At 36.4% G+C, this 16,478-nt stretch overlaps 1 protein-coding gene across 4 annotated transcripts in view; it reads left to right on the forward strand.

Moving 5' to 3' along the window:
- Positions 1–16,478, forward strand: part of IPP (intracisternal A particle-promoted polypeptide) — a 39,512-nt gene that overhangs the window by 17,284 nt on the left and 5,750 nt on the right. For 3 of the 4 annotated variants that reach the window (XM_024746173.1, XM_024746176.1, XM_024746174.1), the window contains 4 exons: positions 479–646; positions 4,015–4,152; positions 5,326–5,448; positions 7,462–7,682. In XM_024746173.1, the coding sequence (XP_024601941.1) occupies positions 479–646; positions 4,015–4,152; positions 5,326–5,448; positions 7,462–7,682 (650 nt within the window). The remainder of the gene's footprint in view (positions 1–478; positions 647–4,014; positions 4,153–5,325; positions 5,449–7,461; positions 7,683–16,478) is intronic. The other variant, XM_024746175.1, reaches the window with a different exon arrangement.

Genomic DNA, 16,478 nt, shown 5'->3' on the forward strand with positions numbered 1-16,478 from the left:
GGGCTCTAGAGCTCAGGCTCAGTAGTTGTGGTGCACGGGCTTAGTTGCTCTGTGGCACGTGGGATCAACCCGTGTCCCCTGCATTGGCAGGTGGATTCTGAACCACTGTACCACCAGGGAAGCCGCAACTCACTATATTTAACTGAAAAAGACATTAATAGAAGTCACAATGAAACTGCCTAACTAGACAGATAACCAGTTCCTAGATTTATGTTTCATCTAACATTTGATTATAACCAAGACCAGGTGGTAGAACATTGTGGTTGACCTCATTGCATTTTAAGCCATAATCTTTCAGGACCTGGCACATTTAAGAATAATAGATGTATATATGGCAGACTCTAAAGCACTTATTACTTACTATGCAGTAGTTATATTGAATGTCTAGACATAGAGGGCTAGATTTTTCTTGTTACTACCATTTCCATATTTAGCAGTAAGGGATTTGCTGTGTACCTCCTTTCCTTCCTTTATTCAGGTGGATATACTCGGTTGCAGGGGGGTCGTTGGAGTGATAGTAGAGCCCTCAGTTGTGTAGAACGTTTTGACACCTTTAGCCAGTACTGGACCACTGTGTCTTCACTTCATCAGGCTCGATGTGGACTGGGAGTAGCAGTTCTGGGAGGGATGGTCTACGCAATTGGAGGTAATAATGAAAATGTCTTATCTCCCTTATTAGTCTCTAGCTCTAAGTTGACTGCATTCTTATATGCCTTATATATATTGCTAGATACTATGGGGTGTATGCAGATACAGTTGTGCTTAATAAATATTTATTGAATAAATGAATGAAAGAAAAAGGAAACATAAGATATTGAATATTTTACACCAGAGGGACACGGTAATTTATTACAAGGCAAATACTTAGGTTTGGTTTTAATGAAAAGTTGTTTATGAAAATGTGGTGCCAAAATTTAGATCAACATTTGTGATAAAAATTTTTTTAATTCTGAGAGCTGCATTATGAATCATTTTAAATTAACCAAGTATCTGGGCAGTGGGATGTATAAAAACCATGTCAGCTAGACATTGGGATATATTTCTTGATTAAAATCACTGTGTTTTCTGAAACTATTACTATAAATTCTAAAATGATTAATGACTAAAATTAAAAGGGGATTTGAATTTGGGAGAGAAATAATTATTAGAGAGGGATCTAAAGAGAAATAAATACTAACACCTTTGATATAAATATTTACTTCTGAATAATTTGTCTTTATAGCAACCAGCCTAGGTAGATCATCTCTAACCTTTACAGCCAAGTTTTTTGCTTTATTTCTATGGGTCATTCTAAAATACTGAAAGCTGTAAATCAAAAATCATATTATTGTTTTCCAACTATGATACCGTCAGTTTAAAATGAGAGAGATGTAGGGAATATTTGATTTTTATCTTTTGGAGGGAACATAATCATCACTCAAAAACTGTTTATTAAATCAATAAATGTCATGGTGCATCTGAAAATCCTAACAAAGAAATTAGAGTTTTGAGCAATAACCATCTGTCAGTATAAAGACTATAACTCTATATAATCTTTGGCTAGAACTCTAATAGTTCTTTTTATGTACATTTTGGCAGTTGCATTGCATGAACTCTCTCCAGTTTAACCTAGGGTCACAGTGTCCTTTGCGACACTTCCATATATATGTATCCCCTTTCCTGATACCACAGAAGTACAAATGGGAGCCCGTCAAAACTGCTATGACTGGGCTTTCCTGGTGGCGCAGTGGTTGAGAGTCCGCCTGCCGATGCAGGGGACACGGGTTAGTGCCCCGGTCCGGGAAGATCCCACATGCCGCGGAGCGGCTGGGCCCATGAGCCATGGCCGCTGAGCCTTCGCGTCCAGAGCCTGTGCTCCGCAACGGGAGAGGCCCGCGTACAGCAAAAAACAAACAAGAAAAAACTGCTATGACTTTACTAGCCATTATTAATACTATAAACATTACTATCTTAACATATTACTTAATATATAATTTTTAAATAAATGTTTTTTACCAAAGTAATTCAGATTTGCTGTAGAAAATTTGGTAAACCTGAAGCATATGAAAAAGAAAATAAAAATCACCCATACTATAATCATACCACCCAGAGATAATCACAGTCAATAGTTTATTTCCTTTTCGATACATTCATATCTGGGTTAATATTCTAAGTATTATATTTTAAAATTAAGATATAATTCACATATCATAAAATTCACCATTGAAGTGTACAGTTCAGTGGTTTTTAGTATATTCACAAAATTGTGCAACCATCACCACTAATTCCAGAACATTTTCACCACTGCAAAAAGCCACTGTTATCATTTAGGGAAAAGTTTATGTGAGTGTAGGGAACTTTTTACTAGCCATGTTCCCAGACTCCAGGTAAGGGTCAACCTTGTGAGCAAGCCTTTCTAACCATAGGCAGTTTTAGGCCTTATGGTGACTCTTTTCTGCACAGTAAGAGTTTCGTATACATCAGGATTCTAGGCCCTCATAAGATTATATGTGCTGCAAATATATTTTCCTACTCCTCTGCTTCATCTTTTACTCTTTTTATGGTATCTTTTGATAAATGAATGTTTTTAATTTTAATGTAGCCAACTCTATTATTTTTTTCCCTTTATGGTTAGTATTTCTTATATCGTTTTAAAGAAATCCTTTGTCTACTGGAAAGTCATGAGGATATATACCTTTATTGTTTTCTAAAATTTTATAGTTTTGCCATTTACATTTATGTCTGTAATTCACCTGTAATTGAATTTTTACGGATAGTATTAGTAAGGAACCAGTTTCATTTTTCTCCCCATATATATAACCAATTCCCAGCGTTTTTGTTTCCCCACTGCTCTGTCATGCAAACTATGTCATATACCAAGTAATCATATATGTGTGGATCTGTTTCTAGAATTTCCTTTCTTTCCTACTGGTCTCTCTGTTTATTCCTATCTTAATTATTAAAGCTCTATTTTAAGTCTGATAGGCTTATTTAATAGGCATTTTCTCTTTCCTTATTATTCTTTTTGGGAGTGCTTGACTATTCTAGGTCTTTCATACTTCCATATAAAAGTTAGAATTAGTTTATCAAATCTGTTTTTAAAAATAATAATGTATGATTCCACTTATATGAGATACTTGGAGTAGTCAAAACCAAAAAGACAGAAAGTATAATGGTCGTTGCCAGGGGCTGGCGAAGGAGAGAATGGTGAATTATTGTTTAATGGGTATAGAGTTTCAGGTTTACAAGATGAAAAGGATTATGGGAATGGATGGTTGTGATGGCTGTACAACAATATGAATGTGTTTAACATCACTGAACTGTATTCTTTTTTTTTTTTCTGAACTGTATTCTTAAAAATGGTTTACATGGTACATTTTATGTTATGTGTATTTAAATACAATAAAAAAGAAAGGGTTTTTTAAAAACTGGGATTTCATTAAATCTATAAATCATTTTGGGAATAATCTTCTTTACATTGACACTTGTAACTCATCAACATGATACATCTCTTCATTTATTTAGATATTCCTTAATTTAAAACTTTACCTAAATAAAATTTATAAATTATATCCATAAAGTTCTTATAAATCTTTGATTAGATTTACTCCTAGGTATAGTATATTTTAAAATTCTATTTTAAGTGGTATTTAAAAATGTTTTTTTCATTTTCTATTTGTTGCTAGATAAGCATTGCATTAAAACTCAAATTGTAGCAGAGCCAGCTATCTAAACTATGAAAATATAGAAGTGTTAAAATGCAAATTGTATCCTCAAAAATTACATGGATTGTTTGGGTGGTAGAATTAGAAATAGATAATAGCCCACTTTGCTTCATTAAGTGGGTTTTAATAAATGACAGTGCTATGGATTCAAAATAACACTTGGTGGGCAAATAAATTTTAAAGAATAGTATAAAATCAGACATAATAATTGAATTTCTGACAACACAGAATGTTGCTGAATATTGTATTGTGGTTCTAGGCTATTAGTATTACTAAATCTTCTCATATGTGTCTCTTTTATTTAACTCAGGTGAAAAGGATTCAATGATTTTTGACTGTACTGAATGCTATGATCCAGTTACTAAACAGTGGACAACTGTAGCTTCAATGAATCACCCCCGCTGTGGCTTGGGAGTGTGTGTGTGTTATGGGGCTATCTATGCTTTGGGTAATTATACTCTCCAATTTAAGGATATCTAATATTATTTAAATTCTTAGTCAAATTCTGCTTACTTTAGAAATTTTCCTTCCTTCCCATAACAAACTTGTGTCTTTTTAGCTTTAAAAGTTCTTATTCTCAAAATTATATTACTTGGGAGATATTGCCAAGTATGGAATTCTTAGAAGGAGATGGACATAAAATATAGATGAGATGTCTAGGGGAGCATTTTAGCTGACTAGTTAAATTTCATGGTTAGGATAAACATTCTGAATACACAGACGTTGTTTCAAAAAGTTGTTTTGCAAAGTACCATATTTCCTATGCAATAGATTGAAGTTTTTGGTTTTGTTTTGTTTTATTTTTAAAAAATGTCTTGTGAGGGCTTTCCTGGTGGCACAGTGGTTAAGAACCCTCCTGCCAATGCAGGGGACACGGGTTCAAGCCCTGGTCCGGGAAGATCCCACATGCCACAGAGCAACTAAGCCTGTGCTCCACAACTACTGAGCCCACGTGCCACAACTACTGAAGCCTGTGCACCTAGAGGCCATGCTCCACAACAAGAGAAACCACTGCAATGAGAAACCCGTGCACTGCAATGAAGAGTAGACCCTGCTCACTGCAACTAGAAAAAGCCAGCGCACAGCAACAAAGACCCAACACAGCCAAATATTAAAAAAAAAGATCTCTTGTGAAACCTAGGCAGAGAGTTAAAAGACCCAAGTTCTACTTACAATCAAATTCTAACTTTTCATGTGATCTTGGACAGATAACCTCTCTGGTCCATAGGATAATCATCCATAATATAAAGTTGTCAGATTAGATGTTTTCTAAGGTGTTTTTCTTTTTAAATATTTATTTATTTATTTGGCTACATCGGGTCTTAGTTGCGGCACGCGGAACCTTCACTGTGGCATGTGAGATCTTTTCTTCGCGGTGCGTGGGCTCTTCCGTTACTCCGGCGGGCTTCTCTCTAGCTATAGCGCGTGGGCTCTAGAGCACGCGAGCTTAGTTGCCGTGCAGTATGTGGGATCTTAGTTCCCCGACCAGGGATCAAACCAGCATCCCCTGCATTAGAAGGCGGATTCTTAACCACTGGACCGCCAGGGAGGTCCCTCTAAGGTGTTTTTCATAAATAAAATTCCTTTATTCCAAAAATAATATTTTTCTGTTTGGTTTCAGGTGGTTGGGTTGGAGCTGAGATAGGGAACACCATTGAACGATTTGATCCCGATGAAAATAAATGGGAAGTAGTTGGCAACATGGCTATGTCACGCTACTACTTTGGGTGTTGTGAAATGCAAGGTAATTGCTTTATAAAATATTTTTCCTGAATATATATTTCTTAAAAAAACTGTTTGAGCATGAGGCTTTATTTTCACAAAAGTATATTTTATGTCTGTTAGTTTTGAATAATTGACACTAACAGTGTGGAAATTCTGCTTCTAATCTCCTATATTTTTAAACCTCTTATATCTTTATTTCTGTATTGCCAAAATAATCATTTTTTCCCCAAAATAAACAAAGCTAGAATTAAGAATTCCAGATGGGCAAAAATACCTAATTAGCAAAATAAGCATTTGAACTGTCATCCATTATTGTTATTTTCTCTCCCTTGTAGGCCTTAGTATATATTTCTAAGTAGGGAGAGATTATCAAAAACAATCTTCATAGTGTCATAGGCTTCTTCAGTGTTTTTTTATAGAATACATTGTGATTCAGTACACACACAATGCTATCACAGATTTGAAAAATGTTGTACTACATACTAAAGTGGTATACAGATGTTATTTTAATTGTAATTGTCTATTATACACTGAGAGGTAATTAATAAGCACTCTCAAATAGAACCTTATTCTCTGTCCAGAAATGGAGAACAGATTTACATGTACCTGTAGAGTAGGAAGCAGTCTGCCCATTGTTATGTGACAATTCAGCATGCTCTGTTCCCAGCTGAAATTCTTTCTGCCTTCTGAGTACCTTCTCAGATTTCTGCTAGCAGCTAAATACTCAAATTACATGGTGCAGACTATGTTCTATTGTTTAATATTATAGTGTTCTCTAATTGTTTTTTTATTTATTATTTTTATCTTCCCATCTAAAATCATAGAGCTAGAGAGGCATCTTGGAGATTCTCTATTTCAACCCCTTTATTTTTAGATGAGGAAGCTGAAGATCAGGAGGCTGTGAGTTGTCTTTTCCCATAGTTGGTTACTAGCAAAGCTGGAGCTAGAACCCAAGTTTACTAACATTTAGCTCATGTTTCTTAAAATGCCATTCCTTGGGACTTCCCTTGTGGTCCAGTGTTAAGACTCTGCACTCCCAATGCAGGGGGCATGGGATCGATCCCTGGTCAGGGAACTAGATTCTGCATGCTGAAACTAAAGATCCCGCATGACACAACAAAGATCCCACACGCGGCAACAAAGATCCTGTGTGCCACAACTAAGACCCTGTGCAGCCAAATAAATAAATTTTTTAAAAATGCCATTCCTTATAAATTCTCACTTTAGACCTCTAGGAACAACAGTAGATACTCAAAAAAAATAATTGTTGATTGTCAGAACCATTATTTTCAGTTAAATTTAATAAGGAACTCTGTGAATTACAGTCTACTGTACAGTATCTGATACCTTAATCTAGCCATAAACTATTCTAATTTAAATTCATTTTGTCCATCTGAGCAACCGTTAGGTTGTCACCAACAGGGTCATGTCATTCCCAGTTTAAGTGTATGACAGTTTTTAAGGGGGAACAAATCCTTCTCCCCATCCTTTTTTACCTATATGTGGTAGCAGTGGATCTGGAACTTGAGATCATTAAGCAAACAATAAGATCAGAAATCCTTGTCTGACAAATTGTTTTGTTATAGCATCATTAAGTTCTTTGAAAATTCAATGCCACTTTATTGTACGTGGGCCTCTCACTGTTGTGGCCTCTCCCGTTGCAGAGCACAGGCTCCAGACATACAGGCTCAGCGGCCATGGCTCACGGGCCCAGCCACTCCGTGGCATGTGGGATCTTCCCGGACCGGGGCACGAACCCGTGTCCCCTGCATCGGCAGGAGGACTCTCAACCACTGCGCCACCAGGGAAGCCCTTCAATGCCACTTTAAATTCATACCCCTAATTCTTTGTAACATGCTTAAATGAGAGCTGTGATAAACTAGACAGAAGTCAATTTTCTCTCTTAAAAGAATATTGTAAGCCCTGCATTAAGTATAATATCAGATAGCAAACTTAAATCACAATTATTACTTTTTATAATTATTTGTATCCTATTTTCTATAGCATCTGAGCAAAAATATTCCATTTCCAGGTTTAATTTATGTGATTGGGGGCATCAGCAATGAAGGAATAGAGCTTTGTTCTTTTGAAGTTTATGATCCACTTTCCAAGCGTTGGTCTCCACTTCCTCCAATGGGAACCAGAAGAGCATATCTTGGGGTGGCTGCACTCAATGACTGCATCTATTCTATTGGAGGGTGGAATGAGACACAAGATGCTCTTCACACTGTAGAAAAATATTCCTTTGAAGAGGTAGGTTGGATGATTTCAATTGTTTAGTGTCCTGTTATTCTTTTAATGTCTGTAATGATCTGTAGTGCTGTGTATTCTTTCATTCATGATATTATTTATAGGTTTTTTCCCTCTTTTTTTTTCTTTTCAAAGAATCAACTTTTGGTGTCATTGATTTTTTTCTATTGATGTCCATCTTCTATTTCATTGATTTCTGTTACTATTACTGTTTCTTTCCTTTCTTCTATTTGTTTTGGGTTCAATTTGCTCTTCTTTTTCTAGATTCTTAAAGTAGAAACTCAGCTGATTGATTTTTAGACCTTTCTTTTTCTAGAACATAAATCTTTAAAGCTCTAAATTGTTTTCAAGCACTGCTTTAACTGCATCACATACATTCTGATATATTGTATTTTAGTTAGCATTTACTTCAAAATAGCTTTTAATTTCCCTGGTAATTTCTTCTTTGACCAATGAGTTGTTACAAGTATTTTATTTAATTTCCAAATATTTGGGGATTCTCTAGATATCTTTATGTTATTGGTTTAATATAATTCTACTGTGATCACAGAGCATATTTTATGTGATTTCTGTCTTGGTAAATGTTTCACGTGCACCTGAAAAGAATTTGTATTCTGCTGTTGTTGAGAATAGTGTTCTATAAATGTCAGTTAGGTCAAGTTGGTTAGCATTCAGGTCTTTTCTAGTCTTTCTTTTTTTTTTTTGGCCACACGGTGAGGCTTGTGGGATCTTAGTTCCCTGACCAGGGATTGAAACCATGCACCCTGCAATGGAAGTGCAGAGTCCTAACCACTGGACTGCCAGGGAATTCTCTTCCCTAGTTTTTCTAATTTGTTCAATTGTTTTGTCAATTACTAAGGAAGAAGTGTTGAAATCTCTATCTGTAATTATGGATTTGCCTGTTTCTCCTTTCATCCCTGTCAGGTTTTGCTTCACATATTTTGAATCTCTGTTATTAAATGTGTATACATTGATTATTATATCTTCTTGATGAATTGATCTTTTTATAGCCATGAAATGTTTTTCTTTATCTCTGGCAGTATTCTTTGCTCTGTAGTCTATTTTATCTGATATTAAGGTAGCCAAGCTATCTTTTGATTAGTATTTGCATTGTATACCTTTTTCTTTCCTTCTACTTTAAATCTATGTCTTTAAAGACTACATCTCTTGTAAGATAATACATAGTTGTGGTCTGTTTTTTCCTACAATTTGACAATCTCTGACTTTCAAATGGGCTCCTTAGAATTTTTACTATTTATATATAATGTAATTATAGATACAGTTGGGTTTTAGACTCTTATTTTGCTGTTTTTCTAATTACACAATCCATCCTTGTTTTTTCCTCTTTTCTGTCTTTTTTTTTTTTGGCTGCACCACACGGCATGTTGGGATCTTAGTTCCCCAAGCAGGGATTGAAACCACACCCCCTGCAGTGGAAGCACAGAGTCTTAACCACTGGACAACCAGAGAAGTCCCCTTTTCTGTCTTTTTTTTTTTGGCTGCACCACACGGCATGTTGGGATCTTAGTTCCCCAAGCAGGGATTGAAACCACACCCCCTGCAGTGGAAGCACAGAGTCTTAACCACTGGACAACCAGAGAAGTCCCCTTTTCTGTCTTTATATTGTGATTGTTTTAGTATTCCATTTTATTTCTTTTGTCCAATAAACTATATCTCTTCACTCTTTTTCTTAGTGGTTGCTTTTGGGTTTGCATTATATATAATAGGTATTTTAATGCATTACATCTACATTCAAATAATATCATACCAGTTCACTTTTTTTTTTTTTTACATCTTTATTGGATTATAATTGCTTTACAGTGTTGTGTTAGCTTCTGCTGTACAACAAAGTGAATCAGCTATGTGTATACATATATCCCCTCCCTCTTGAGCCTTCCTCCCACCCTCCCCATCCCACCCCTCTAGGTCGTCACATAGCACCAAGCTGATGTCCCTGTGCTATACAGCAGCTTCCCACTATCTATTTTACAGTTGGTAGTGTATATGTGTCAGTGCTACTCTCTCAATTCGGCCCAGCTTCCCCTTCCCACCCTGTGTCCACAAGTCCGTTCTCTACATCTGCGTATCTATTCCTGCCCTGCCACTAGGTTCATCAGTACCATTTTTCTAGGTTCCATATATATGTGTTAGCATATGGTATTTTTCTCTTTCTGAGTTACTTCACTCTGTATGACAGACTCTAGGTCCATCCACCTCACTACAAATGACTCCATTTTGTTCCTTTTTATGGCTGAGTAATATTCCATTGTATATATGTACCACATCTTCTTTATCCATTCATCTGTCAATGGATATTTAGGTTGCTTTCATGTCATGGCCATTGTAAATAGTACTGCAGTGAACACTGTGGTACATGTATCTTTTTGAATTATGGTTTTCTCAGGGTATATGCCCAGTAGTGGGATTGCTGGGTCGTATGGTAGTTCTATTTTTAGATTTTTAAGGAACCTCCATACTGTTCTCCATAGTGGCTGTATCAATTTACATTCACACCAACAGTGCAAGAGGGTTCCCTTTTCCCCACACCCTCTCCAGCATTTATTGTTTGTAGATTTTTTGATGATGGCCATTCTGACTGGTGTGAGTGATACCTCATTGTGGTTTTGATTTGCATTTCTCTAATGATTTACCACTTCACTTTTTTTTTAAAGAATTTTTATGTATGTATGTATTTATTTATTTATTATTATTATTTTTTTGGCTGCATTGGGTCTTCATTACTGTGCATGGGCTTTCTCTAGTTGCAGCGAGCAGGGGCTATTCTTTGTTGCAGTGCAAACTTTTAATGTAAGAAACTTACAAAAACATACTTACATTTCTCCCTTCCATCCTTTGTGCTATTGTTGTACATTTTACTACTATATATATAGTAGACCCCACAATATGTTGTTGTTATATTTGCTTAAACAGTCAATTATATATAAGTAAATTTTATTGAGAAAATATTTCATAATTATGCATATATTTACCATTTCTAGTTCTAGTCATTGTGTACAACTAAGTTTCTATCTCATATCATTTTCTTTTAGCCTGAAGAACTTCCTTTAATATTTCTTTTTGTGCTGGTCTGCTGGCAATGATTCTCTAAGCTTTCATTTTCTGAAACTATTTTTCTACCATCATTTTTGAGAGATATTTTGCTGAGTATAGAATTTTAGGTTGTTCTTTTTTTCCCCCATCACTTAACATTGTTGTTTACTTATCTTCTTGCATTGTTTCTTTTTCTTTATAATTTTTAATGGAATATAGTTGATTTACAATGTTGTTAGTTCTTGCATTGTTTCTGATGAGAAGTCAGTAGTCATTCTTATCCTTGTTTCCCCATGTATGTAATGTCTTTTTTCTTCCTTTGACAGTTTTTTTTTTTTTTTTTTTTTTTTTTTTTTTGCGGTACACGGGCCTCTCACAGTTGTGGCCTCTCCCGTTGCGGAGCACAGGCTCTGGACGCGCAGGCTCAGTGGCCATGGCTCATGAGCCCAGCCGCTCCGCGGCATGTGGGATCCTCCCGGACCGGGGCACGAACCTGTGTCCCCTGCATCGGCAGGTGGACTCTCAACCACTGCGCCACCAGGGAAGCCCCCTTTGACAGTTTTTTTAAAAATATTTATTTATTTTTTGGCTGCATCGGGTCTTAGTTGTGGCATGTGGGCTTTTCATTGTAGTGCGCAGGCTTCTGTCTAGTTGTGGTGCCCAGGCTCAGTAGTTGCTACGTGCGGGCTTTGTTACCCCGTGGCATGTGGGCTCTTAGTTCCACAGGAGTCGAACTGGCGTCCCCTGCATTGCAAGATGGATTCTTAACCACTGGGCCATCAGGGAAGTCCCTCTTTGACAGTTTTTAAGATTTTTCTCTTTATCATGGGCTTCCAGCAATTTGAATATGGTATGTCTTGTTGGATTTTGGTGTTTAACCTGCTTGGAATTCATTGAACTTCTTGAATCTGTGGAATTATAGCTTCCATCAGATTGGAATGTTTTCAGCCTTATTCCTTCAAATATTCTCCTGCTGTCTTTCTGGGACTTAAGTAACATGCATGTAAGGCCACTTGATATTGCCCCATAGGTCACTGAGGCTCTGTTAATTTCTTCCCATCCTTTTTCTCTCTGTACTTCAGTTTGTTTTTGTTGGTTTTGTTTTACAGCTTTACTGAGGTATAATTGACAAAAAAAATTGTATGATTTTAAGGTGTACAGTGTGATGTTTTGCTATATGTATACATTGTGAAATGATTATCACAATCAAGCTAATTAACATACCCATCAACTCACATAGCTCCCTTTTCCTTTTTTTTAATGTGTGTGGTGAGAGCACTTAAGGTCAGCCTTCTTAGTAAATTTCAAGTATACAGTATAGGGGCTTCCCTGGTGGCGCAGTGGTTGAGCGTCCGCCTGCCGATGCAGGGGACACGGGTTCGTGCCCCGGTCCGGGAGGATCCCACACGCCGCGGAGCGGCTGGGCCCGTGAGCCATGGCTGCCGAACCTGCGCGTCCGGAGCCTGTACTCCACAACAGGAGAGGCCACAACAGTGAGAGGCCCACGTACCGCAAAAAAAACACAAAAAAACAATATAGTATTCTTAACTATAGTCACCATGCTGTACGTTAGATTGCTAGAACTTACTCATCCTGCATAACTAAAACTTTGTTCTCTGTGCTTCAGTTTGGATAGTTTCTCTTGCTGTGTCTTCAAGTTCATTAATCAATGTCTAAACTTTTAATTTGCAGTGTCTAATTCCATTTAGGAAAATTTTCATTTCAGGTATTATATTTTTTAGCTCTAGAAGATCTTTTTGGTTGTTGCTTTTTAAATGTCTTCCATTTCTCTCCTCATCATTTTCATGTTTTCTTTTAGATCCTTGAATATATTTATGATGTCTGTTTTAAAGTTCTTATCTGCTAATTCTATTATCTTGTCATTTTTGGATCTGTATCTGTTGAAATTTTTCTTCCTGGTTTAAGTCAGAGTGTTTTTGCTTTTCCACATTTCTAGTAACTGATTGGATGTTGGACATTGTGAATGTTATGTTGTTGAGTATTTGGATTTTGTCTTCTTCCTGTAAGAAGTGTTGAGTTTAGTTTTGATAGGCAGTTAAATTATTTGCAAATAAGATTGATTTATTTGAGACTTGTTTTTAAGCTTTGTAGGGAAGGTCTAGAAGATCTAGGTCTTTTAGGTATAGTTTAGCCCTACCACTGAAGTATGTCCCTTCTTGACTCTCTACTGTATGCCTTAGCTGTTCAACAAGGTCTCTTCATTTTGGCTTGTCAAAACTAGAATATCATAAAGACGCAGACGTAGAGAATGGACTTGAGGACCCTGGGGGCGAAGGGGAAGCGGGGACAAAGTGAGAGAGTAGCATTGACATATATACACTACCAAATGTAAAATGGATGGCTGGTAGGAAGCTGCGGCATAGCACAGGGAGATCAGCTCGATGCTTTGTGATGACCTAGAGGGTTGGGATAGAGAGGGTGGGAGGGAGGCGCAAGAGGGAGGGGATATGGGGATATATGTATATATATGGCTGATTCACTTTGTTGTACAGCAGAAAATAACACAACATTGTAAAGCAATTATACTCCAATAAAGATATAAAAAAACAACAACTAGAATATCATCCAGTCTTGTGTGAGCTCTGAGAATTGTTAAGCTTACAACTCCTCGAAAGGAAAACTGTTTCTTTGCTCACAATATTTTGACACCAAATGTGTGGGTTTTCCACACCAAGCTCTTCTCCAATTCTCTGTGGACACCACCAACTGGGTGTCCTACAAGTCAGTTCAGTTCTGACACTATCCCACAGGTTAAGGGCTCAGTCCCACAAGACTGCCCCTCACTTTAGACACCAGTCCTCAGGTTAACCACTAACTTGTTTACAAATTAAGGGTTCCCGTGATCCCTTCCTCAGGTTCAGTAATTCACCATAATGGCTCACAGAACTCAGGGAAACACTTTACTTAACTATTACCAGTTTATTATAAAGGATATTATATATTATTATAAATATAGAATAATAGAATATAATATAGAATAGAATAGAATATATAATTTTTATATTCTATATTATTATAAAGGATACAAATGAATAGCCAGATGAAGAGGTACATACAGCAAGATCCAGAAGTGTCTTGATTACAGGTTTCTGCCCCAGTGAAGTTTGGGGTATCACTTTCCTGGCATGTGGATGTGGTCATCAAACCAGAAGTTCTCCAAACCCCATAGTTTAGGGATTTTTATGGAGGCTTCATCACATAGGCATGATCAATTATTATTTCAACCTCCAGCCCCTCTCTCCTCCCTGGATGATAGGGTATGGACTGAACATTCCAAGCTTCTAATCTGGGCTTGATCTTTCTGGTAAAAGGCTCCCATCCTGAGGTTATACAGGATCCTGCCAAGAGTTGCCTTATTAAGGAGGAGACATTCCTATCACCCAGGAAATTCCAAGGGATTTAGGAGCTCTGTGTCAAGAACTGGGGTCAGAGACCAAATATATGTCTAACTATGTCACATCCTCCTATTAGTTGTTTTTTGACTGTTCTCATAGGGGCTCATTTTTTTTTCTTTTTTTTCCACTTAAAAAAAATTTTTTTAACTTTCTCTTTGTTGTTTTTATTTTTTATTATTTTAATTTTCTTTCATAGCGTCTCATTTTATGCATGCATAGTTTAGGGGTATTCAGCCAGACTCAGGGGAACCTCTGTCCTCTAGCACTCTTCCTTGCATGTCTCAACTGCATAATCCTCTGTAAACTCTGATTTCTGTCTCCTGGATCAGCTGACTGTCATACTCTGCTTGGGATTCCCTTCCCTGTACTGCTATTCACAAAGCCCTCCAGGCAGAAAGCCTGGACAACCATGAAGCTCACATTGTTTGTTTCTTTTTCTGAATCACAGTTTTTCATTGCCTGTTGTCCATTGTCTGAGGACTTTATTTCATATAGTTTGTTGAGTTTTCTAGGTCTTTATGGTAGGAGGGCAAGTTTGGTAACAATTACTCTACATGACTGAAAGTAGAAATCCATTCTGTTTCCGTCCTTTTAACATGATTCCATCATTCACTGAGCATTTCTTTACTATCTGGCATAACAAAATATTTCAAGTACAAGAAAGCTTATACTTCTCTGATCTGGCCCTGGAATCAGTCATTTCTCCAAGAAGCATTAGTTCCTCTTAGTGAAGGACAGTACTTAGAAACCAAGATTAGGCACTCAGAGTACTCATTGCTACTGGGGTATTGCTGCTTCTAGGTATTTTCAGTAAACAGCTAAACATAAACAGTAAACAGCAAATGTATATATGTGTATATATGTATTCACACACATATTCATTTATAAGTATTTCTATATCTGTGCATATATGTTATAAAACCATGAGTTCACAATGATAGCACCAATTCCAGTATACCTCAGATTCTTTCAGGCCTTCGCCATTCCCATGTTTGTAAATACCTTCTCTATCAGTTAAAAACTTGGCTCCTGGTATTCTCTATTTACTTATTTGTTCAATGAAACAAATCTACCTACCATACTAGCTGTCTTCTCCACCTGCCACCTCTGCATATTACCCATCTTATCATTGCCCATATGAGCGCCCCATTATTCTCTCATGCCCTCAGTTACTAGGTTGATGCAATTATGCTAGGAAAAGAAGAGAAAGTAGGTTGTATCTTCATTGAGTCACTGTTCTACCATGCATTTGTTTATTAGTCCATTTATTCATTCACAAATACTTACAGACCTGGGGAAACAAAGGCAAACTAAATATGTAAGGCCCCAGCTCTCAAGAAGCCTACATTCTAGTGGGGAATATAGAGAAATAAATAGACAAACAATTGCATTACAGTTTATTAAGTGCTGGGATAATGGAAGTACAAGGTGTGTTATGCCATAGACTTATAGGTTAGACAAATTTTTTCCAAATTAATTGCCATGGAATACTATTTTTTTGCATTGTTAATAGGAATTTGGTAACATGAGTTGCCCTGGTCAATTATACTTAGGGAAAGTTGGATTAAACAAAGCTGAATACATTTCTTACAGGACTTCTTTACACAATTTATTAAATAATATACTTCATGAATCTTTATGCTAAGTCTCTCAAATTTAATTGACCACACAACCCTTACTTTTGTTTGTGAAACATCTTGCGGGAGAAAAGTGTTTCAGGGAACATATTTTATGAAATATGGATTAGTGTTATTTGAATTTTATGGTTCTTAAACTAGTTTTGGTTATTAAAACATTCAAAACCTAAAGATTTTTAAATTTACTTTTTTCTCTTTATAAGTAGAAAGGATTTTTATTTTTATATTTTTTTATTGAAATATAATTCACAAACCAAACACTTGAGTTGTTTCAGTGTTTTGACTATTATGAACAGTGCTGCTATGGACATTTGTGTACATGTTTTCATTTCTCTTGGGAATATACCTAGGAGTGGAATTGCTAGGTCATATGGTAACTCTATGTTTAACCTTTTGGGGCACTGCCAGGTTGTTTTCTAAAGGGGCTATACCATTTTACATAACCACAAGCAGTATATGAGGGTTCTAATTTCTCTACATCTAATGCTTATTATTTATCTTTTTTTATTATAGCTGACCTAGTAGGTGTGGACTTTTTTTATTATAGCTGACCTAGTATGAGGGTTCTAATTTCTCTACATCTAATGCTTATTATTTATCTTTTTTTATTATAGCTGACCTAGTAGGTGTGGACTGGTATCTCATTGTGTTTTTTTTGTTTGTTTTTTTTTTTTTAATTTATTTATTTATTTTTG

The sequence above is a fragment of the Neophocaena asiaeorientalis genome, unplaced genomic scaffold (assembly GCF_003031525.2).
Source record: "Neophocaena asiaeorientalis asiaeorientalis breed wild unplaced genomic scaffold, Neophocaena_asiaeorientalis_V1.1 scaffold51, whole genome shotgun sequence".
NCBI classification, from domain to species: domain Eukaryota; kingdom Metazoa; phylum Chordata; class Mammalia; order Artiodactyla; family Phocoenidae; genus Neophocaena; species Neophocaena asiaeorientalis.